At 37.8% G+C, this 26,552-nt stretch overlaps 1 protein-coding gene across 1 annotated transcript in view; it reads left to right on the plus strand.

Annotated features, from left to right (window-relative positions):
* The first annotated feature begins 2,122 nt into the window (after positions 1–2,122).
* Positions 2,123–26,552, plus strand: part of LOC149924944 (uncharacterized) — a 41,702-nt gene continuing 17,272 nt past the window's right edge. The window contains exon 1 of the mRNA XM_090161677.1: positions 2,123–7,636. Coding sequence (XP_090017803.1) covers positions 2,123–7,636 — 5,514 coding nt within the window. The remainder of the gene's footprint in view (positions 7,637–26,552) is intronic.

Genomic DNA, 26,552 nt, shown 5'->3' on the forward strand with positions numbered 1-26,552 from the left:
TTATAAATTAAAAATTAAGAAATAAATTCATTTATAAATTAAAAATTAAGAAATAAATTCATTTATAAATTAAAAATTAAGAAATAAATTCATTTATAAATTAAAAATTAAGAAACAAATTCATTTATAAATTAAAAATTAAGAAATAAATTCATTTATAAATTAAAAATTAAGAAATAAATTCATTTATAAATTAAAAATTAAGAAATAAATTCATTTATAAATTAAAAATTAAGAAATAAATTCATTTATAAATTAAAAATTAAGAAATAAATTCATTTATAAATTAAAAATTAAGAAATAAATTCATTTATAAATTAAAAATTAAGAAATAAATTCATTTATAAATTAAAAATTAAGAAATAAATTCATTTATAAATTAAAAATTAAGAAAAAAAACTTATTTATAAGTTAAAAATTAAGAAAAAAAACTTATTTATAAGTTAAAAATTAAGAAAAAAAAACTTATTTATAAGTTAAAAATTAAGAAAAATTTATAATTAAGAAATAAATATTGATATTAAATTAAAAATTAAGAAATATTGATATTAAAATAACACTAATAAAATAAATATTGATATTAAAATAACACTAATAAAATAAATATTGATATTAAAATAACACTAATAAAATAAATATTGATATTAAAATAACACTAATAAAATAAATATTGATATTAAAATAACACTAATAAAATAAATATTGATATTAAAATAACACTAATAAAATAAATATTAATATTAAAATAACACTAATAAAATAAATATTGATATTAAAATAACACTAATAAAATAAATATTGATATTAAAATAACACTACTAAAATAAATGAAATTAAATGCTTTTATTTAACGTGCACAACAACAGTTACGTATCGAACCAACAAGGCTGTACACACAGTGGGTTAAAAATTATAAATAAAACAATGGATTATTTGTGGAGTTAAAAATATTTAGAAATGTATACAAATTTTTAAAATTTCCGTGTATTTACAAGACAATATATCTATATATCGAACCAATGAATTGAAGAAAAATAACAAATTTAACAACATAATATATTAAGAGTTTAAAATATTTAGTAATATTTAATAATAAAATTATTATTCAACAATTTTAAAATTTTAGGAATATTTACAAGATAATATATCAATAGTGTCGGAAAAAAGGTGACACGTTTTATGCATACGCGAAATTGGAGATATTACGGGGTTGTTAGAGAAGGTCATTTTCTGCCTTGTACTATGACTAGGTACGTGAAACATAAGTGATCTAGTTAAGTCAATACATTGAGAGTTTAATATGGTTTTTTTAGGAACAAGAGCTCATGTTTGCGTGAAAAGAATAATAAGCTATCCATGCTCAAATAGTTTAATAAATATTTATAAATATATGGCTTTTTAGGAAGAAACTAACAAGGAGACTACCCGAGGTGTATGTTAAATCTTCGCTAAGATTGCGTAATTTTTGTATTTAGTTTGTTTATTTCATTGTGAATTCATTTTTAAGTTTATAAGGTATTTCTATTTTTTCTAAGTGCATTTTCCCACAATTTTGTTAACGACCCCTTTTTTTATTCTTCGCTTCTCGAAGAATAGTTGAAAAGCCCCAATATTGTCCCCAGTTTCTTTCCGTGGTGAAATCGTGGAAAGTTTTTCTCCGTGCGTCAGCGGACCAACATTTTCCACTCCCAGGGTACAAAAACCCGAGGACCGCTCCGAAGCTGGGGTCAGTCGTCACCTTTGTTCATTCCGAGAGAAACCCTTTTCGAGACCTTCCGCGATTTTTTAAACCAAGTTTTAACTAATTCTATTTTTTTGTAAACCCCTCTTTATATTTTCAATTAAATTCAGTTTATTTTCAATTCTTAACAAGTCGTTATTATTTAATGTCGATTAAGTTATTCGCGTTACGCTGTAAGTTTTCATTCAGTGATTCCGTGATTCCGCGAACACCGGGCTTATTTTTCAGTCGGTAGGCCCACCTTCCGTGACCCCCAAACGCTCTCCCAAGCTATTCGTGCACATTTTTGGTGCCGAAACCCGGGAACTTTCCGCGAAACGTGATTTAAGTTTAATCGGTGTTAACTCTGAACTGTGATCGTGATAATTGAAGATCGTCATCATGACCAGCACCACCATCTTGACGGGATTAAGAAAGAAGAGAGGAATCATCCGTACAGCGATAACCAAGAAAGTCAACGAAATTACAGCGGAGCTAGAGGAAACCGCCGTAAATTACGAGATAATTAAGGTGAATATTATTTCATTAAAAGTCAAAGAAAAAGAAGTCCTAGCGCTTGACGCCCAAATTGATCCGATGGTCCTCGAATTGGACGAAAATAATTACGAGAAAGAGATAGAAGAAATCGAAAAATACAAGGAGGACATTCTTGAAATCAAGACGCTAGTTGACCTACGACTCGAAGCGATGGAGGCAGCGAAAACACGAGCTAGCCCGCCGCCGAGGGGAAACAACCACGAGCAAGCGGAATCCTCCTCGGGGTCCTCCGCGAGAACGGAAATCGTCAGCGTAGGCATCACGGGCGGGAGCGGAACCGGTTCGGACGACCAGGGCGGTTTACCGAGCGGCAGCAACGGGACGGGAAACCCCCTTCTCGACCTTGGACTAGGAGTGGATCCTCCCTACCGGACACCCCCTTCAGCGATACCGAGAGAGAGGAGTGAGCCGAGACTTAACGTCAGGTTACCCAAACTTGAAGTAAAGAAATACAACGGCGAACCTGCAGAATGGCTCAACTTTTGGGGAATATTTGAATCGAATTTTCATCGAACAACTTTAAGCGATAGCGAGAAATTTAGCTATTTGAAGTCATTTCTGGAAGGCAAGGCTGCCAGAGCGATCGCCGGTCTCACATCTTTAAGCTACGACGCCGCTATCAGCATCTTAAAGAAGCGATTTGGAGAACCGGAAGTCATCATAGCGGAACATTTGGACAACCTACTCTACATGGATAAGGTCAGCAACGCGAGTGATTTGAATGCCCTTACCAAGCTATACGATACCTGCGAGATCGAGATCAGAAGTCTAGAGTCACTCGGAGTTGGCAGCGACACCTATCGTACCCTTCTCTGCCCAATTCTAATCAAGCGAATTCCGGAAGAAATAGCCCTTGCTTTTACGAGAACATTAAAGCCGAATCAGCGATGGAGCCCCCGCGACCTTCTATCATTTCTGGAAATCGAGATATCAAGTCGCGAACGCGCTTTTGCCGTATCAAAAACGAGACCGGAACGAAAGCAACCGCAACAATCTTTATCGCAGAAATCGAGCTATGGGAGACCCGATTACCGCTCATCAAACGATGAACCCCGTCGCCGCACAAGCGCCGCAGCCTTCACTACGGCCACAGACAAATACTGTGTCTTCTGCGAGATCACGTCACACAGTACCCTCGATTGTAAGAAGTTCACCGTTGCCGAGAGGAGGGAGGTAATAGCAAAGAGACGCCGCTGCTTCACCTGCCTACGGGAGTTTCACAAATCACGAGATTGCAGAGCGAAAAATCAACAATGCAAGTATTGCAAGAGAAAACATCATTCAACTCTATGCGACGCCGAATCCAGACCGAGAGAATCTACGAGAGTACCAAACAGAGAGCAGCCGGAAAGCGAAGCGGAGAAAGTTCTAGTAGCATCAGCAGTTGTCGACGGGAGAGACAAAACCACCGTCCTACTCCAGACAGCGCAAGCCTATCTTGGAAGCGATCGAGACATGAAATACCGATGTCTACTGGATCCAGCCGCTCACTGTTCATTCATCAAAGAAGACGTTTCCAAAAAACTGAACCTCGAAGTCATCGCGGAAGAAGCCATCGAAGTATACGGCTTCGAAGGAGAGGAGCCAGTCAGAAAAGTCCGCAAAAAGGTCCTCGTGGAAATATTCAGCGTCAAAGATCCGAACAGCAAAGCCGTCATCGAAGCTTACGAGACGCCGGAAATATGTGGGGCCGTCTTCGCAGTACCCGGATCAGCGGTCGCACGAGAAATGCGGAGAAGAGGACTCGAGATGGCGGACAAACCGATGACTACCACCCGCGATCCCACTCATTCATCGTTGGATCTCTTAATCGGCATGAAGCAGTACTGGAAAATCGCACTCGGAAAAACCGTACGCCTAGGAGAAGCCTTCGTCGCAATGTCCTCGAAACTAGGATGGATAGTCAGCGGCGAAACATCAGTCACTTCCGGTCAATTCAGAGCCAACGCAGTACCAGTCATGCTATCAGCGAGCAGGGAAGATCCCCTTTCAGAGCAACTACAACTCTTTTGGGACTTGGACGCTATCGGCATCGACAGCCGAGAAATGGAGATTCCAGTCAAAAACCACGTACTTGAAGGGTTCGAGGAAACCGTCAAATTCAGCGATGGACGTTACGAGGTAGGCTGGCCTTGGAAATCCAACAAAGCGCTTCTGGGAGATAACTTTTCTGTAGCAGCGAAGAGAACAGACGACCTCATGATGAAGATGCAGCGAGATCCAATCCTTTTCGGTGACTATAACCAGGTCATGAAAGATCAGCATGACCAAAACATCATCGAAGTCGTCCCTCCCGAGAATTTGAAGACCGCAACGGGACCAGTCTATTATCTACCACACAGGGCAGTAATCAGAGAATCAAGCGCCACAACTCGCCTTCGAATCGTCTACGACGCATCATCACGAGCCGTTGGAAAACCGTCTCTAAACGATTGTTTAGAATCGGGCCCAAACCTCAATCCGGAGCTGCTAGACGTCCTAATCCGCTTCCGAGAAAACGCCATCGCCTTTACGGGAGACGTGGAAAAAGCATTCTTGCAAATTTCCATCGCCGAGACAGACCGAGACGCCGTACGTTTCCTATGGATCAACGTCGACAATCCGGATCCGACGGGTCAACTCATCACCTATCGCATGACGAGAGTTGGCTTTGGAGTCACCTCTTCACCCTTTCTTCTGGCCGCGACAGTCAGACATCACGCGAAGTCCTTCGAAGATGAAAAACCGGACGCCTGTCGCTTAATCCGAGACGCCCTCTACGTGGACGACCTGCTATCAGGAGCGAGGAACGCAGCAATCGCCAACAGTCTCACTAGCGACGTAACCAATATCCTGGATAAAACCAATATGCAGATGCGAAAATGGAAAACCAATTCCCCCGAGCTGAGACGATTATGGAGACAACGAGGAAATATTTCCGAGCCTGAAGCTGAAGAGACGCTAATTGGATCATCACCGCAAAAGGTACTGGGTCTATCATGGAACACCGCCACCGACGAGATAACGTTTGACGTAGCGCCGCTTCTGAAGTTCCTACAAAAGCGAGAAGAAACCAAGCGATGGGTTCTTAAAGCGGTAGCCAGGATCTACGACCCTTTGGGCTTTCTTGCCCCCTTCATCGTGAGAGCGAAGATCCTGTTTCAGCAACTATGGAAACTGAAGTCAGCAAAAAACAACGCCTTGGGTTGGGACGAGAAGTTACCCGAAGATTTGGCCAATCAATTCAACACCTGGTGCGAAGAATTACCAGATCTACGTCACGCGAGAATACCAAGATTCTACTTCGGAGAAGTCAAGACTGGCAGCCCTTCGTTTGTCCAGTTACACTGTTTCGTCGACAGCAGCGAGAAAGCGTACGCAGCAGTGGTCTACCTACGCTATGAAGATGACGGAGGAAACGTAGCTACAAGCCTAGTCGCCTCGAAAAGCAGAGTCGCACCAACAACAAAGACGAAAGAGAGGCAAAAAGCCACGCCTTCGGAAGAGAATCAGTCTACTGAGAAATCCCTGACACTTCCGAAGCTCGAACTGATGGGCGCCCTCCTTGGAGCCCGCCTAGTGAACCATCTCCTGAAAACCTTCAGCGAAAAACCGTCGTCAGTCTACATGTGGTCAGACTCAACTATCACCCTGCAATGGATCAAAAAGCCGCCGACAAGCGGAGGATGGAGAACCTTCGTAGCGAACCGTGTCAACGAGATTCACACACTAACGACTCCTGAGATGTGGCGCCACTGCAAAGGAGTCGATAATCCAGCAGACCTGCCCACCAGAGGGAAGAAGATGACCGAGCTAGTCAACAGCGAATTCTGGTTTCACGGTCCAGCCTGGCTACGTGGCGATTTGACTCAACACATCGAAATTCCGATTCCTGACCAATTCCTGGCAGAAGCAGCTGCCGAAGAGAAGAAAAGTACAACAGGAAACGCAGTCCTGAGCATCATCGAGTCCCCGCCAACCAGCCTCATCGACTTGGAGAGATTCAGCTCCTTCAAGAAGGTCACCCGTATCATAGCGTACGTTTTACGTCTCATCGACATCAGCGTCAAGAAACGCCCCGAGAATAGAAGCAAGCCGCTGACCGTGGAGGAACTCGTGAAAGCGGAGAATCATCTCATCAAAACCGCTCAGAGGGAAAGCTTCGCCGAGGAGATCTCAAGTCTGTCGAAAGGAGACGAAATTCGCCAATCCAAGCTTCACACGCTAAACCCCTTCCTCGATCCGGAAGGCCTTCTGCGAGTTGGCGGACGCTTGGGACAGACGGAATTTACCTATCAAGAGAGGCATCCCGTAATTCTGCCACCCACGCATCGACTTTCCGAGCTAATTGTGAAAGACCATCACGAGAGACTCATGCACGCAGGCGTAAATAATACTCTAACGGAAGTAAGAAGCTACTATTGGATTCTTCGCGGCCGTCAACTTGTGAAAAAAGTGGTTAACAGCTGCACCGTATGCAGAATTTTCAGTGCAAAACCTTCCTGCGCACCCATGGCATCTTTGCCAAGTAGTCGAGTCAACGCGACGCGCCCTTTCCAAAATATTGGAGTTGATTTCGCAGGTCCAATCGACACACGTGATGCGAAGAAAAGCTATATCGCGCTTTTTACCTGCGCGGTCAGTCGTGCCGTTCACCTTGAGTTAGTGACAGATATGTCAGCTGATAAATTTCTTCTCGCGTTTCGACGTTTCATTTCGCGCCGCGGAATACCTCAGCAGATTATGTCAGACAACGCCAAGTCTTTCTATCGCGCGGACGCCGATTTAAAGAAATTGTGGACCTCAATCAAAAGCCCCGAAATTCGACAGCACTTCAACAACCTGAAAATCAAGTGGACATTCATTCCCGACCGAGCACCATGGGTAGGAGGATACTGGGAGCGCATGGTCAAAACTGTGAAGAGTTCCCTACGCAAAGTCTTTGGACAAGCTTTTCTAACGTACGAGGAACTGGAGACTACTCTCATCGAGGCAGAAGCCGTCGTCAATTCACGACCGATTTCATTCATCTACAACGAGCCGAATGAGCCATCCCCTCTAACGCCAGCGCATTTCCTGATCGGGGATAGATTGACAACCCTGCCTTCACAAACGACTACATCTGCAGCCGACAAGCCGCTGATGAGAAAGGAGTTGGTGCAACGTCTGAAGTACCGAAAAACTCTGATGGACAAATTCTGGAACCGTTGGAAGAAAGATTATCTTCTGGAATTGCGTTCAGCGCACCATCGTACCAACGCTACCACGACGAAACCCTTACAAGTGGATGACGTCGTCCTAATAGAAGAGCCCCGAGCTAAGCGACAAGATTGGAGGATGGCCGTGGTTCACGAAGTTCATCCTGGACGCGATGGTCATGTGAGATCGTGCCTTATACGTTTGTCAAACGGGACTATTTTAAGAAGACCAGTAAAATTACTCTATCTTCTCGAGAGTCAATTTTCTTGAACGAAGTCCAAGGGCGGGAGTATGTTAAATCTTCGCTAAGATTGCGTAATTTTTGTATTTAGTTTGTTTATTTCATTGTGAATTCATTTTTAAGTTTATAAGGTATTTCTATTTTTTCTAAGTGCATTTTCCCACAATTTTGTTAACGACCCCTTTTTTTATTCTTCGCTTCTCGAAGAATAGTTGAAAAGCCCCAATATTGTCCCCAGTTTCTTTCCGTGGTGAAATCGTGGAAAGTTTTTCTCCGTGCGTCAGCGGACCAACATTTTCCACTCCCAGGGTACAAAAACCCGAGGACCGCTCCGAAGCTGGGGTCAGTCGTCACCTTTGTTCATTCCGAGAGAAACCCTTTTCGAGACCTTCCGCGATTTTTTAAACCAAGTTTTAACTAATTCTATTTTTTTGTAAACCCCTCTTTATATTTTCAATTAAATTCAGTTTATTTTCAATTCTTAACAAGTCGTTATTATTTAATGTCGATTAAGTTATTCGCGTTACGCTGTAAGTTTTCATTCAGTGATTCCGTGATTCCGCGAACACCGGGCTTATTTTTCAGTCGGTAGGCCCACCTTCCGTGACCCCCAAACGCTCTCCCAAGCTATTCGTGCACAGTGTAACACACCGATTTTGATCAAACTCGGGGTTTTTTGTAGACCTTCATGTAACTTGAAAAACCCTGAAGGGAAATGTCTCCATAGGCAACCGTTTTGTCATGGCAACCAAAAATGTTTTTGACAACACAAAATGGAAATTTTCCCATTGAAAATAACATGGGAATCTGATCAATTTTAAGGGTCCCCCTATAAAATTTTTTTTTTTTGAAAATGCTAAAAATAGAAAATATAAAGATAAAAATAATGAAAAAGTTCGAAATTGATTAAAATTTTTACATGGGGTACCCTTAAAATTGGTCAGATTCCCATGTTATATTCAGTAGGAAAATTTCCATTTTGTGTTGTTAAAAACATTTATGGTTGCCATGGCAAAACGGTTGCCTATGGAGACATTTCCCTTCAGGGTTTTTCAAGTTACATGAAGGTCTACCAAACATCCGAGTTTGATCAAAATCGGTGTGTTACACCTCGGGTAGTCTCCTTTGTAAGTGTGGGCAAGCTCCACGAACTTGCGTTGGACGTTTTCGACATCCTAGGCCTTTAAGTAGGTAATCCGCACATCCACCCCAGGAGAGCGTACCATAAGTTAGTTTTGCGCGAACTAAGGTCATGTAGAGTGTTTTAAAGCATCTGATCGACCTAAGGTCTCGGGATAACCGTAGTATTCCGTATAATAAACGTCTGGAGCGTCCAACGTCATTTGAAGTCTGATCTCGGAGGTACAGTCCTTTGTCTAATAAAACACCCAGGTCCTTGAGAGTAGAAGTCCGTGGTATGACTTTGTTATTTAGTTTATACGAGAAAATTGTCGTATTGACTTTTCTTGTAAACGTTATTACCAAGCTTTTGGATTCGTTAACTAGAAGGTTATTCGACACGCACCAGTTAGCGATTCGATAGAGGTCATCCTGTAGCTGTTGGCAGTCGCTGATGGTCGTGATCACACGGTAAATTTTTGTATCGTCCGCAAACTGCTTAAGGTTGGATTTTTGAATAAATATTGATATTAAAATAACACTAATAAAATAAATATTGATATTAAAATAACACTAATAAAATAAATATTGATATTAAAATAACACTAATAAAATAAATATTGATATTAAAATAACACTAATAAAATAAATATTGGTATTAAAATAACACTAATAAAATAAATATTGATATTAAAATAACACTAATAAAATAAATATTGATAGTAAAATAACACTAATAAAATAAATATTGATATTATTATTAAAATAAATCAAATTAATATAAATTAATATTTAATTAATATTAATAATAAATAAATATTAATATTAAATTAGTTTTAAATTAATATTAATAATAAATAAATATTAATATTAAATTAGTTTTAAATAAATATTAATAATAAATAAATATTAATATTAAATTAGTTTTAAATTAATATTAAAGTAGTTTTAAATTAATATTAAATTAGTTTTAAATTAATATTAAATTAGTTTTAAATTAATATTAAATTAGTTTTAAATTAATATTAAATTAGTTTTAAATTAATATTAAATTAGTTTTAAATTAATATTAAATTAGTTTTAAATTAATATTAAATTAGTTTTAAATTAATATTAAATTAGTTTTAAATTAATATTAAATTAGTTTTAAATTAATATTAAATTAGTTTTAAATTAATATTAAATTAGTTTTAAATTAATATTAAAATTAGTTTTAAATTAATATTAAAATTAGTTTTAAATTAATATTAAATTAGTTTTAAATTAATATTAAATTAGTTTTAAATTAATATTAAATTAGTTTTAAATTAATATTAAATTAGTTTTAAATTAATATTAAATTAGTTTTAAATTAATATTAAATTAGTTTTAAATTAATATTAAATTAGTTTTAAATTAATATTAAATTAGTTTTAAATTAATATTAAATTAGTTTTAAATTAATATTAAATTAGTTTTAAATTAATATTAAATTAGTTTTAAATTAATATTAAATTAGTTTTAAATTAATATTAAATTAGTTTTAAATTAATATTAAATTAGTTTTAAATTAATATTAAAATTAGTTTTAAATTAATATTAAAATTAGTTTTAAATTAATATTAAATTAGTTTTAAATTAATATTAAATTAGTTTTAAATTAATATTAAATTAGTTTTAAATTAATATTAAATTAGTTTTAAATTAATATTAAAATATTGTGTTTTGTTGTCAATTGATCGGTTTTAAAAATAATAATAATTAGCTAGGCTAATACCCAAGGCCCCACCTTAGGCCTAAGTCATCATGCGACTTTTAAAGCCAATGTAGAGGGTGACTTGAGCCATGGACAGTAAATTAAGAGGACAGGTTTTCGATAGCCTTCCACAGCGCATTTTATTTCTCCCCGCGTATCAATCAGCTCGAGAGACTCCGAGGGAGTCTTGCAAGGTCGTTTGTACCACGTGATCTTAAAATTTCAAAATGGCAATCTAACGCGGTTGATATTGTTACGCAATTTTTTGCGCTTTATAGTAGATTTCAGAGGATCAGTAAAAAGCCAGGTTTTCAGCCCCCGTAAACCAATCACACTAAGGGAGTCGTCCAAGGTTATTTGAAAAAAAAAGTATCGCTAAGAGTGGACGATACTGTTCGAAAAAAGAAAAAAGATAAACACGAAGTACATTTTTACGCCAAAAGGTATTTTTTTCACGTTTTTATAGATTAAATATGATATACTAAATATCAGTTGATAGTTTTTATTGAATTAAAAAACCAAAATTAAAAATTACTAAAATATAAAGCGCAAAAAATTGCGTAACAATATCAACCGCGTTAGATTGCCATTTTGAAATTTTAAGATCACGTGGTACAAACGACCTTGCAAGACTCCCTCGGAGTCTCTCGAGCTGATTGATACGCGGGGAGAAATAAAATGCACTGTGGAAGGCTATCGAAAACCTGTCCTCTTAATTTACTGTCCATGGTTAAAAGTCACTTTTGATTGTTAATTTTCCCCGCGTATTGCAGCAATCCTAGTTCTTTCCTTGATCTAAATATGTAAATATTTTTTGAATCAGAACATAATTTAATTTTTTCCAAAAAAGGCGCTTTAGCCTTTTCTAAGAAAAATTAATGTATTATTTAAATCTGCACATGATTTAATTTTCGCAAGAAAATTTTGGCTAGTCTAGTCTAAGAAATCTTTAAATATTATTTGATTCTGCAAATTACTTATTTTTTTGCACAAAAATGTGGCCTAGTCTGGGCTAAGTAAGCTTGAGGTCCTATATACCCTAAATCAATGTTACCTGAGACGGTATTTAACATTTATAAATATCCAAGTAGATTCATTCACTATTAATGTTTTGTAGTATTTTTACTGATATTAGATATTTTATATCGATAAAAAGTTAAAAACATTAAAAACCCTTAAAAAGTAATTTATGTTTCATTTACGCAAAAGTTACTGGAAATTTTTCCGCATTTTATTTTTCAGGAAAATTAACAACACTATTAATAAACATCCGAGTAACTTCATTATCTGATCACTAGACGGCCTTAGTCCTCTTCCGGTTTTTAAGGCGCAATTTTCAAATAAGAGCAACTTAATATCTCGTAACTTACGGACTTTGCACTCAAGCTCGCGAGGAAAATCATCGTGTTAATTTACGTAGAAAAATTTGCAGTTTTCTATCCAATCGTTAGTCCTTTATTGTAAAATCATTTTAAACAGGGTTGCCATAAACTTTTTAATGTAGAAGCGGATGTTATTACTTTAAATTCTATTTTTAATAGGGATGCACCGATATGCGTACAGCCGATATATTGGCGGTAATATCGGACGATGTATCGGCCGATATGAACAAAGTTATCTATCATAACAGTAGTGTATATGATAAAATCATTGTAAAAGACGGTTCAGTACACTGTCAAACCATTTTATTCTAATTTTTCATGAAAAAAAGTTTGTAAGAGCATATCCGAAAATGTTTCTTTTCATTTTACGTGATACATATTTTCTATCACAAATCAAATATCGTTGTTTTTAATTTGTTTACACTCGTAACCCCCTGTCTAAAAAAAAAAGGTACGATCTAGCTTCTGAAGTCTGGTGTACGTGGCGCGGCTAATCGAATAAAATATTATCATTAGTTAATCGATAATTTTCTTATTTTTAAATGATTTCTGAAAATATTTTTCTAATACCGGTATCGGCCAATATCGGCTTAAGCATCCCTAACTTTTAATTAAGAAAAATTTTTTACGAAATAAATTTCGCATAAGTCTAATCTAATAATATTTATCACAGATCTATCCCTTTATTTAGCGGGCTATATTTTCGGCGGAGGCCGAAAATTCACCGCCTTTGGTAATAGTAACTTCTAGTATAGGCTATCAATGGAATAACTATTTGTTGTCAAGACTACCAATGGAATAATGAGGCGATGCCTGCTTGGATGACCTGTAGCTCGGTCGGGCCACTCTTCTTAAATCCCCTTTATCCTACTGGACCTACTCCCACCCGAAATAAATTGGCTATTTTTCCAACTATTCGTAGCGTGTTCGTGAATTTGGACTGTTGTCGTTGCCGCGGTGTCGAATTTAGGTCGGCCGTAGCATTAACCCACGCGTAGTGGTCACGTGATTAATTTGAATCGCGTGTTGTTTTGCTTCGTAATCTGTGACGTTTCAAGGCGGGGCTTAGCTACGTCATATGACTACCAAGCCAGTACGAGCAAGCATTTTGCATTGGGGTGGCGGAGTGGTTAGCACTTACGCCTCGCACTCGCAGCAAGAGGAGCCGGTTCAGTCCTAGCTTGTGGCACTGGGTGAAAATTCGTAACAACTCCTTCCGCGTTGAGTTTGCAAGTTCTTTCCCCACTGGTTTAAGGGGTTTTCCCCTGAGCTTTTCGGTTTCCCCTTCCATAAAAACTTATTGAGGTTAATGGTAATAGTTAGTGTAGGGAGCTGTTGGAATGAAAGGCTTGCCACCACCCTCCTACGCATTGTAACCCGGCCACCTGAATTAATGACTTTAAAAGTAGCTTGATGACTTAGGCATAAGGTGGTGCCTTGGGTATTAGCCTAGCTGATTATTATTATTTCAAAAAAAATAAAGCTTCCCAATTTAGCTTTTGGGGCGTTCACTTCCATTTGATTGCGCGAGATTCACTCCGAAAACTGTCTCTGACGTCATAGATTTCACCCCGATTTATGAAGCGCAAATGGAACATTCCAAGAACATATTCCCGCGCTTTGCAGTTTTTCGTCTACTAGTAATTTGAATTTTCGCGTCTTGGTCTGCCATTTTGCCAAAAATCTGAAAGGAACGCGCAAAAATTTGCTTCGATCTCGATCCGTTGATCTGTCGAAATCGGCAGATCGTTTTTGGGCGATTTCGAAGCACCCTATAGAGCATGAAATGGAACACGCGAAACTTGATCGGAGCAGAACAGAGCGATCTAGAGCGCTCTAAAGCAGTTAAATGGAAAACGCTATTAAAACGGTTTATAAATGATTGAGAGTAGGGAAGAAACGCGTCTTATAAATTTGTCTGCCCTTTTAAAATAACACTTTGACGAATTATTCGTCGGAGTATTTACGTTACACTTGGAAAATTTGTTTTGCACTCTTAACGCGACACTAGGGCTCAGCGTTCGGATAGGAAATTTTCCGTTCATTTCTTTTATATCCATATCCGAAAATTATCCGAATAAAAACTTATTTCTTGCATATTAAATCGTATAATAGTCGTGAATAATATCCCTAAATTAACAGTTAATATATTTTTTTATGATTAATTGAAATTTTGGTGGTTAATTTATCCGTTTCCTCGAGCTCTACGCGACACCAAATTCTCCCGCGGAAGCGAATAATTTCAACCTAATGATTGATAAGACGGCGCATATTGGAAATTGGTTACCCATCCATTATTTTTGTTCGGCAAAATATCCTTTCATCTTTATGGTTTCCGAAAAATAATGCATCGAAACTAATAAGTAATGGTTGGATCCTTGTCAAGGTTGTATACCCCGCTAATATCACTTTCTGCGGAGTAGAAGAAAATGCAGACAGAATGAAATATTTCCCGTTAGGCTTAGTATCGCTACTTGTCAATGAGTGGGATATGGATCAGTTTACTCGATACATACTCCCCAGAACAGCTATCCTCTCGAAAACGCGTCTTCTCAAATCTCAACCGTAACCCTCGTCTACTGGCGCCACCTCGCGAAACAATGTTGAAAACGCGGAATTACGTCACTTGGGGTACAACTTACGTCACCGACATTTTAAATATTTTTTAGAACAACGATTGGCGCAAAAATCAAACCGGATATTGTACGCAACTCCGGTTCATCCCCTTGTTTACCCCCCAGTGGAGGGTTACGCTGACGAAATGACCATTTTAGTACGGGCAAAGGTAATGGATATCTGTCCTGGATAATATTTTATTTCTCTATGCTCGATATGAGTCTTAGCAAAGTGACAAAGACAGAATAACATCTCGGAGAATTACCTTCATATAGGAAAGCTTTATTTAGTAATGGATACGTTTTTCTGTCTAGATGTGTTGTTATGGTAATCTTTTTCTTTAACTGTACAGCCACTGACGTATTTTGAGCTTAGACTGGCTAGACGTCATCCAATCTTGCTCAAAAATTATAATTTAGTGTTGTTAATTTTCCGGAAAAATAAAATGTGGAAAAATTTCCAGAAAATGTTCCGCAAATCGGAAAAATAAAAAATTTTAAACATAAATTACTTTTTAAGGGTTTTTAATGTTTTTAACTTTTTATCGATATAAAATGTCTAATATTTGTAAACATACTACAAAAAAAACAATAGTTTTACATTCTTAATCAGTTTAAACTACTCTAGAAGTTTAGTTTTACTTTTAGATTCGAAAATATTAGACGAAAATGCCGCCAAATTTAAATTTGCAAACAATATATTAGACTAATCATGGAATAAAAACTTTTTTTCCGGAAAAATACGGAAAATTTTCCGGAAACTTTCCGACTTACAACACTATTATAATTTATCTTAATATTGGGGAATCTTAAAATTCATTTTGCGCGTGAAAATACTCCGCCATCTTAGGGTATAAAAGCAGGTAAATAAGCCCGCTATACCTCTCAATGTAAAGGTATTGTCCAGGCAGTCACGCGCAAAAACGAAATTTTGAAATCGGTCAATTCAGATGAACTCTCTTCGCGTTGCTATACTCGAAGTCACTGCAGTGTTACCAAAGGCGGCGATTTTTCGGCCTCCGCCGGAAATGTAGTCCGCTAAATAAAGTGAAGTATGTGAAATATGAAAAGATTAGAGTTATTTGAAATTTATTGTCAACCTTTTGGTGCCAGCTGTGCCGGGTGCTGTGTGCTCGTCGTTCCCCTTTAGGAGCTCTCTCCAAAGGGTTTGACTCTTTACCTACGTAGGTAGGATGTCGGCTGGAGCTGCTACAGCATCCACTCTTAATCCCACTGCTGTGTGCGAAGTGGGAATTGGTCCACCCATTGCTGCACCTTCTGCTGGGTTGAGTGGCTTGCGTCAAAGGTGCGACCTTCAGTAGTAGGGTTCTTCTACCCATGCTGGATTTGTCACCTGTCCGGGCTAGGTGGACGCTGGCGTAGGGCACTATGATGATGGGCCTCCGGTGGTATGGTCTCTGTTACTAGGTACACCGGGCTATAAATTCTGACACACTGTCAGCCACTAATACGAAGTAAGAGCTTGAAAGGGCTTGTAAAAAAATTCGTATTTTTGTAAAAATATTTTCACACTCAAAAATTAAAGTACCTCAACCAGCGTCATTCGTAATAACATCCGCTTCTACATTAAAAATATCATGGCAACCCTGTTTTCAAAGATTGTACAACCAAGTACTACGTGATTGACGGTTTCAAATGTTCCCCTGCACGAGCTATGTGACCTGAAAATTTCAAATCCGTAATAAAATAAAATAAAATGTTGACTTATTAGCACTGGACTTGGGCCTAAGGTGGTGCCTTGGGTATTAGCCTAGCTTATTATTATTATTATTATTATTATTATCTTTTTTGTTTACACCCTGTATACAACCATTTTTAAAATGCGTGCCCAAGAGCCAAAATAATGACTACGAAACTTCCAAGATTATAAAAAAATAGCGCCATCTGCTTCAATACTCGTAAACTAAATGTGGGAGAAAATAGCAGACTACGTTTAGATTCAAATGGTTCTAAATATCCGATATTTTAAAAGTAATATATCCCTATGAGTTAGGGTTAGGATTTGGGTTAGGGTATAGGGTTAGGTTAAGAAGAACCCCCTATGGACTGCATTGCATAGGGTTAGCTTAGGTTGGGTTAGTTTAGGTTTGGGTTAGGTTAGGTTGGGTTAGGTTAGGTTGGGTTAGGTTAGGCGTATATTTTTGTGAGCTTATATACGCAGGAACGTCCTGCGCAGCTCACAAAAGATATTCGCCTCCATGAATAATAAGAGAGTAAAATTGAAAATGTTAGGAGAGGTACAGGAATAAAAATAATGATTGATAGACCCTTTTCGGTTAAAAATATGGCCATAGACATCGGTCCCAGAAATAGGGTATTTGTCATTTGGAAGACTGAATGTATGGTTGACTACATTACTAAATCAATAAAGATATAAAATTAGATTAAAAGTAATATTTGCACCTTTAAGGCTTTAACTGGTAAGAGCTCCAAACAGTTTTTTCAGTTCGGAGAACTGTTTTTGTTATAATTATTATTATTATTATTACACATAGACTACCAGTAGGTGGATACCCTTTGCTTGTTCAGGGAGTAGGGTTAGAATAGAAACCCTATATTACTTCGGATTGACTCCGAGTCTGTGGTGGCGAATAGTTCGAGTCAGGGTAAAAACGTTTTTCCCAAAGTGTCTGCCTGTGGCGATTTTATCAGTTTACTCTTTTTCAGGAGGAGTAAAAAGTGTTGCTCCAATTCATTGACCTTGACGAATAGTTGACAGAGTAGAGTATTATCTCCACCAAAACAAGCGAATAGCTTAATTTAAAAAATAACTCTTTTTGTAAAAATCAAAAATGCCCCAAAAATTATGGATCCATCAAAAATGGTAATGTGCTTGTGGAGAAGGGTTGGATATTGAAATATCAAACTATCGATTGTGTAAGTTCAATTTTAAGTAGTGGCAGTATGTTACGCTATATCCGGAATTTGAGTCAAGTCATAAACCAAATGCTTAAGCGGATGACAAATATCTGTTCATTTTTGGTGCCCAAGGCTCCAATTGGCACCATCGACCGTATGTCGAAGCATTTCAATAAAATCACTTACGTCGGCATTACAGACCGCCACGATTTTGAATTTGACCAATACTATCGATACTTTGATATTTCGATATCTGCCTCTTCCGCACACGCGCATTGTCATTTTTGACGAATCATGATTGTTTTTGTAATTTTTGAATTTTACAGAATAGCCTCCCTGAACCATGATGTTGCCCGATTGCGGGAAATTTCCCATATTGTGGGAATTTTTGGGGTCCAATTTGGCTCTGTGGGAAAAGGTCATTTTTTCCAAATCGTTGATTTTGTTTGAATTTTCATGTCTGCGGGAATTTATCCTATATTTTTTTAAATTTGACTTTCAATAGAAGGCCCAAAATTATCTAGATCAGTGTATTTTCGTGAATCTTGGGTTTTATAAATAATATAAAAGAGGTCCCTCCTAATACTACAATCAACCAATGCATAAGCCCAATAACCAAACTGTTTAAAAATTGTAATTTCAATAAAATTGTATTTAAAAATTAATTTCACAAATTTTTTGAAAATTACGGCATGTTTTCCGTTGAGTTTTCGTTGGGGGCGGGGCTAAATAGGGGTGTGGGAAATCGTGGGAATTTTAATATCCAGCAATGGGAATTTCGAGTTTCGAACATTGACAACACTCGAATAGTATTCACCTAACGAATGAAATAATCAGGCGCCGTTTTCAAGACAAAACAAGGCGGCCAAGGTCATAATAATATTTCCACATCAAGCATGTAGATATTTGGGCATATTGAAATTAAACATACCATTGTAAAAATGAAACGGAATTTAAAAGCAAATCGGATCCAAAATTATAAAAGTGCGTAATTTTTTTAAATGGGACGGGGGGTGGCTGTTGCGCCCCCTGTTTACCTGACAGAACTGAAACGTGCACGCAGTGTAGAGGTATGGCAGTGCTATAAATTAAAAATTAATCGGAATTTATAAGTCAATCGGATCCAAAATTATAAGATTGAGTATTTTATTTAAAGTGTTTAGAAGGGGCTAACAAATCGCCGCGAACTCCTTTTAACTTGGTTTGGCGGGTAGAGCTAGGAGGATGGAAATACGCAGTATTATATTCCTAGGATAGAGGAAACCCTATTAAGTATATCTTAAAAAAATGGTATTGATATGTTTACTAATTAAAAAGATATGGAAATTGTTGCGAATGTGGACGTCAACAATAACACTTCACAACTATCTGACGAAAACAATAGTTCTACTCTATATATATATATATATATATATATATATATATATCTATATAGATGTGGAACTAACAAGAGATAAAATGTTTGGGGCCATTTACGGGAAAGTGTCGCCATCTATCGGTCGTCAGAGGTGAAGAAATTGTGCAAACGGGGGATGATTATAGGTAGAAAGTATTGAAGGAAATTTGGTCCTCAAAAGATTTTCCCGACATTTAATATGGGCAGCTAGGGAAAACTACAAATGTTGGAAAACACCTAAATAAATTGTCAAACCTAGGTCAAACTAGATACTTACAAGCTAGTCACACAGCGCCGCGAATGCAATTGGCGCCGAGTGCCAGTGTGCCACTTCCTGTTAACGCCAAATAATTTTTGCTCAAGGCCAAGGCCTATTGAGAATAGAAACGCTTTCATGATGAAAATCAGAAAATCTGACTCTTAATTCGGAGAAATAAGGACCAATTATTGAATCAGAACGTAAAATTGCCGATTTTAAAAATTCACTTTTACTACCTTTTTTACAGGTATATATCGCCATATAACTTGATAGTCATTCTGCCAACAAAGACAGGTAAACAGTGTGGCTAATGTTCGAAAGTCGAAATTCCCATTGCTGGTTAGTAAATTTACTACATGTAGTAGATTGTCTTCAGTACCCGAAGTTCGTATATAGGGCCTTTACCTAAAATAGGAGTCGCTAAAATAAACCTACGAACCAGGTATAACGCCTGGCGTTTCTAACGGATTTTCGTGCCGCACTAGAGGTATCGTATTTTCCTCTCCAAAGATACTACACTTTGAACTTAGCAGCTAAACTATGAAGAAGATTAAAAGAAAATTAAAAATTATTTTTTTATTATTTTTATTTATTTTCTTTATTGATCATAGCCACATAATGAAGAACTTTGCATTTAAAAAATATATTTACCAAATCCTCAATTTTGTTACTACACTTAGCCAAAGTTGACTGTTGATATTTTTTCGCCGATGGTATGTGGTCTCGGAAGTCAATTACTGATGGGTTTCGTGAAGCATAGACGCCCAATTAAAGATAAATAAAGGTGGTTGTTGAATCCCAATTATGGTTCTGTGTGCGGTCACGTTTATGGAATACCAAGTAGATCTAGTGGAAATACCGACCCAGAATAATTCCTATTAAATTCACCAGCAACCTTCTTTTTTTTGGTCAATAGCTCGAGATGTTTCGATTTCTGACCAATGGCCATTGTAATCCATCTCGGACGCGAGCGCAATGTTCGGGGTGCAGCTACGACCGAAATAACTTTCTAAAATCTGAAATTCGAGTTTATGAAAAAGAACTGAAGTAGTTAGTAATAAACATTTAAGGAGCGTTCAGACTATACTACTTTTAAAAGCCAACTAGTTGTGCAACCAAATTTGTCTAACTAATTGCCAGTGAATTAAGCAGTGTGAACAGCTTAGAAGACCAACACTCAACTTTTTTCGGGTAGGTGAGCGATTTTTGAGGGGACAATTTTTTCGAGATATCCAACGATTGGAAATTCAACCAATGGGGTTATGATATTCCGAAATAAAACCTTTGACCCGTCGTCTGCTTACTATCTAATATTGCTATTATCGAAATAGCAGACAAATAATTTTGACAGGCTAAAGCTAATTCTAAATTGGATACTGGAAATTGTATAGCAGACGATAATAAAAATAAGAATAATACCATTGGACAGGCTGAGAAATAAGGAATTTTTTTTAGAGCCTAGGTAGTTTAATTAAAAAACTGGCCACTGGCCACTTACCATTTTTAACCTTCAAAATCAGGCTTTCATAATTTATGGTCAAATTATCTATTCTTGACAATATGTGCTAGGGCATGTAGGCTTACATATGGGTATTTCAAAATTTTGGAGTGTTAAATAAAGAACTACAAATCTGCTTAAACAACATGTAGAAACATCTTTATTGAGCAATGTTAAATTTAAAAAATCCCTACTATCACAAATGTAACACATTGTAAGGCCAAGCACGCAGCATAGAAGCAAAGACCAAACAATTTTAGGGATTAATATAATATTTTTTTAATGAACTAAAATCTTGAAGGGAAAAACTTTGAATTTATTAAACCAGGGCCACTAACACCCCCAAGCATTTAATTTTTCAACTGGCCCAGCTAATTTTTAAACTGGCGATTCGCCTTAGATAGTGCCTTATTTCTCACACTGCCATCGGAGGAACCCAAATCGTGAGCCCTCTTGTGAGCAATTGTCGTACTATTCCGACCCACAACAATCCAGTTTAGGCGTAATGGAGTGAACCGCGTAGGGCGACCAATCAGTGGCGTAGCCAGCCCGAAACATAAGGTCGTAGGTACAAATCTTTTAATTTTTTTACTTGTTTTTCATATGGTGTGCCCCCCCCCCAACCAAAATCATGGCTACGCCACTGCGACCAATTAATTGTTACAATGGATAGGAACAACTAATTAGGCACTTAGAAAATTGCATAGTCTGAATGGTACTTCAGTTTTATCATTTTTACTATCAAAACATTTGTATATTTTTGGAATAAACATTTTCAAGGTCGAAATCAATATTTTCAAGGTAAATATCTAATCTACACAAGTTTGTTATTTTTTTTATCAAACATTAGTATACACTTTTGGAATAAACATTTTCAAGGTTAAGAATTGCGCATTTTAACCCGGCGTGGATTTATAAATCAACCAGGATTTTAGGTATACTCAGTTGCAGGTTAAGAAAGGTAAAATATCAAGTACATTTGACATGAATTTCCGGTAAATCGGTGGCGGGAATTTAGAATTTGGCTTTTTAACGGTTGAAATTCTTACCCGCGCGCGTTATATAATTTTTGAAAATACCGTCTATTAAGTTATAATTTAAAGTAATAATTAATTAATTAACATAAATAAGATTTAAGAACAGTTCTAATAATTATTTTTTAGTACTACAAGTACGTGAGGCATACCTAAAAAAATTATGTTTGACGAGTCCAGGGTAACTATAGAACGGGTAATGCCGAGATTACCACGTTGACATACATAAACGTGCGTTTCGATGATTTGCTTAGGAGCATTATACTAAAAATACGCTAAGCTTATAAGTAACTAGCTTTAATACCCGGCTTCGCCCGGTGTCTTAGTTTTAATGAATTAGATCTGATTTGTACAAAAGAAAGGTAAACGCTGTAGCAAAAACGCAACACGCGTAGCAAAAAGTCCTGAACTACTTAAAAATCGCAACTAAACCTCCCCTTCTACGAAGTTCCTTTCTTTCACACTAACTCCCCTTCTACGAAGTCCCTTTCTTTCACACTAACTCCCCTTCCACGAAGTCCCTTTCTTTCACACTAACTCCCCTTCCACGAAGTCCCTTTCTTTCACACTAACTCCCCTTCTACGAAGTCCCTTTCTTTCACACTAACTCCCCTTCCACGAAGTCCCTTTCTTTCACACTAACTCCCCTTCTACGAAGTCCCTTTCTTTCACACTAACTCCCCTTCTACGAAGTCCCTTTCTTTCACACTAACTCCCCTTCTACGAAGTCCCTTTCTTTCACACTAACTCCCCTTCCACGAAGTCCCTTTCTTTCACACTAACTCCCCTTCTACGAAGTCCCTTTCTTTCACACTAACTCCCCTTCTACGAAGTCCCTTTCTTTCACACTAACTCCCCTTCCACGAAGTCCCTTTCTTTCACACTAACTCCCCTTCTACGAAGTCCCTTTCTTTCACACTAACTCCCCTTCCACGAAGTCCCTTTCTTTCACACTAACTCCCCTTCCACGAAGTCCCTTTCTTTCACACTAACTCCCCTTCTACGAAGTCCCTTTCTTTCACACTAACTCCCCTTCCACGAAGTCCCTTTCTTTCACACTAACTCCCCTTCTACGAAGTCCCTTTCTTTCACACTAACTCCCCTTCCACGAAGTCCCTTTCTTTCACACTAACTCCCCTTCCACGAAGTCCCTTTCTTTCACACTAACTCCCCTTCTACGAAGTTCCTTTCTTTCACACTAACTCCCCTTCTACGAAGTCCCTTTCTTTCACACTAACTCCCCTTCCACGAAGTCCCTTTCTTTCACACTAACTCCCCTTCTACGAAGTCCCTTTCTTTCACACTAACTCCCCTTCCACGAAGTCCCTTTCTTTCACACTAACTCCCCTTCCACGAAGTCCCTTTCTTTCACACTAACTCCCCTTCTACGAAGTCCCTTTCTTTCACACTAACTCCCCTTCCACGAAGTCCCTTTCTTTCACACTAACTCCCCTTCTACGAAGTCCCTTTCTTTCACACTAACTCCCCTTCTACGAAGTCCCTTTCTTTCACACTAACTCCCCTTCTACGAAGTCCCTTTCTTTCACACTAACTCCCCTTCCACGAAGTCCCTTTCTTTCACACTAACTCCCCTTCTACGAAGTCCCTTTCTTTCACACTAACTCCCCTTCTACGAAGTCCCTTTCTTTCACACTAACTCCCCTTCTACGAAGTCCCTTTCTTTCACACTAACTCCCCTTCCACGAAGTCCCTTTCTTTCACACTAACTCCCCTTCTACGAAGTCCCTTTCTTTCACACTAACTCCCCTTCTACGAAGTCCCTTTCTTTCACACTAACTCCCCTTCTACGAAGTCCCTTTCTTTCACACTAACTCCCCTTCCACGAAGTCCCTTTCTTTCACACTAACTCCCCTTCCACGAAGTCCCTTTCTTTCACACTAACTCCCCTTCCACGAAGTCCCTTTCTTTCACACTAACTCCCCTTCCACGAAGTCCCTTTCTTTCACACTAACTCCCCTTCTACGAAGTCCCTTTCTTTCACACTAACTCCCCTTCCACGAAGTCCCTTTCTTTCACACTAACTCCCCTTCTACGAAGTCCCTTTCTTTCACACTAACTCCCCTTCTACGAAGTCCCTTTCTTTCACACTAACTCCCCTTCTACGAAGTCCCTTTCTTTCACACTAACTCCCCTTCCACGAAGTCCCTTTCTTTCACACTAACTCCCCTTCTACGAAGTCCCTTTCTTTCACACTAACTCCCCTTCTACGAAGTCCCTTTCTTTCACACTAACTCCCCTTCTACGAAGTCCCTTTCTTTCACACTAACTCCCCTTCCACGAAGTCCCTTTCTTTCACACTAACTCCCCTTCTACGAAGTCCCTTTCTTTCACACTAACTCCCCTTCCACGAAGTCCCTTTCTTTCACACTAACTCCCCTTCCACGAAGTCCCTTTCTTTCACACTAACTCCCCTTCTACGAAGTCCCTTTCTTTCACACTAACTCCCCTTCTACGAAGTCCCTTTCTTTCACACTAACTCCCCTTCTACGAAGTCCCTTTCTTTCACACTAACTCCCCTTCCACGAAGTCCCTTTCTTTCACACTAACTCCCCTTCTACGAAGTCCCTTTCTTTCACACTAACTCCCCTTCTACGAAGTCCCTTTCTTTCACACTAACTCCCCTTCTACGAAGTCCCTTTCTTTCACACTAACTCCCCTTCTACGAAGTCCCTTTCTTTCACACTAACTCCCCTTCTACGAAGTCCCTTTCTTTCACACTAACTCCCCTTCTACGAAGTCCCTTTCTTTCACACTAACTCCCCTTCTACGAAGTCCCTTTCTTTCACACTAACTCCCCTTCTACGTTAAAAAAGTTTAAAGGTCGGGACGGGCGCAAAATAAAATTGAATTAGATTAATAACCATGTCAGGTATTTGGAATTAGGCGCGTTTAGTTGGAAATCAGGCCCTTAAAATTTCAAAGCTCTAGAGCTAACCGTTCTCGAGTTTTTAGGAACATGACATACAAATAAATAAATAAATAAAAGGACAAACTTTAAGACTTATAGTTATAGATAATCATCATTCAGTATTTATTGATCCCTTTGAAATTTACGCAATTGAAATTTCGAAAATATATTAATATAACACGCGTTGAAAACTTTTGGAATTCAACAGAAAATAGGCCAAATTCGAAATTCCCGCCGCCGATTTACCGGAAATTCGTGCTAGTATCTTTCCGCCAAGTGTACTAGATATTTTTCATTTCTTAACAAGCAACTGAGCGTGGACCGTATACAAACGGTCCATGAACTGAATTTTTTGTATAGTAACTCTCGATGGCAGAATCGAAAAATCATATTGTGGTATTTTTAACAGCCCTTTTTCCGGAAATTTGTAACTCTGGGGCCCGTTCAAACTGAAAATTTCTTAACATTATCTAAAACGTTTTCGGAATCTATTTAAGATTCGAAACGAAAAGTTCTAGCCCTTTTTATTTATTTTTGAGTTGATTTCTATTTAGAACATATTGCCTTTAAGGTCCCTACAAACGTCGTTGTCACCTAAAACAATTATCGACCTGATTATGAAGTTCACACGTATGCCCCGACCGAACTTGGCGCTGTTTTGAAAAAATGACAAATAATTTAATAATTTGATTTTAAGAACTCGCTTTGTTTCTCGATGGAAATTTAAGATAAAAACGCCTTTCCACAGGTAGTTATCTACGTAACCTAGAATACACTACTGGCTAGTCCTCAGTAGCCGAAGTATATTGTTTCGTTTATGTAGACGAAGTTTAAAGCCTTTATAAGGGACATCTTGTTAACCATCTTCGATTAAGATGATAGGCTAGTCTAGGCTGTCTTTTGGTTCTGGCCCGGGGTGCGGCCAGGGAATGGGGGCGAGGGTAAAGTTATTCCATTGATGCTGATATATTGACCCGATACAGTAGTCTCATCCCCTGGTGGCGAATAATTTCCATCTTTTATTATCTTTACTTATGACGGCATAATTCTCTCGTTTTTCTCCAGCCCCTGTTTTGACGCTGCTCCTGAAAGCTGGATAATATTCGCCGTGACGTTATCTTTGGCAGCATACACTTCGCGTCTAAGTCCTATTCGCACGAGACAACATTTTTCTTAAAATACGATTGCGTTCACACGCTCCACGAAAAAGTGGGACTAAACGTAACAACGGTTCCTAATTTAAGTTGGTTAAAAAGCTTATCGCAAAACAAAATACTTTTTCAAGCGAAATTCCTTATAACTTTATTTAACCAAAGCTAACGTAACCTAACCTTACCTAACTTTATTTAACCTAACCTAACTTTACCTTAATTTAAATATCCTAACTTTACTTAACCTAACCTAACTTTACCTTACTTTACTTATCCTAACTTTACTTAACCTTACTTTACCTATTCTAACTTTACTTAACCTAACCTAACTTTACCTTACCTGACCTAAACTAACCTAACTTTACCTAACCTAACCTAACCTAACCTACCTAATTTTAATTTCAACGTATTTTTACCTTACCTAACTTTACATTACATAACCTAACTTTACCTTACCTAACTTTACATTACATAACCTAACTTTACCTTACCTAACTTTACATTACATAACCTAACTTTACCTTACCTAACCTAACTTTACATTACATAACCTAACTTTACCTTACCTAACCTAACTTTACCTTACCTAACCTAACTTTACCTAACCTAACCTAACCTAACTTTACCTATTCTAATCTAACTTTACCTTACCTAACCTAACCAAACCTAAGCTTAACAGTACCTTAACCTATCTTAAATTATCCAACGCACCGCAAAAAACTACTCTTAACAAGCAGTTGGCGAATTTCTTAGACCTGGCAAAAGAGCAAGATGACGTAATCCGCAGCATTGGGAACCGTTGCTACGTTTAGTCGCTTCTGAAATTTCTCAGCTTAGCCGGCGAAGAAAATTACTTA

The sequence above is a fragment of the Leiobunum rupestre genome, chromosome 10 (genome assembly GCF_980474605.1).
Source record: "Leiobunum rupestre chromosome 10, qqLeiRupe1.1.hap1, whole genome shotgun sequence".
In the NCBI taxonomy this organism is placed as follows: domain Eukaryota; kingdom Metazoa; phylum Arthropoda; class Arachnida; order Opiliones; family Sclerosomatidae; genus Leiobunum; species Leiobunum rupestre.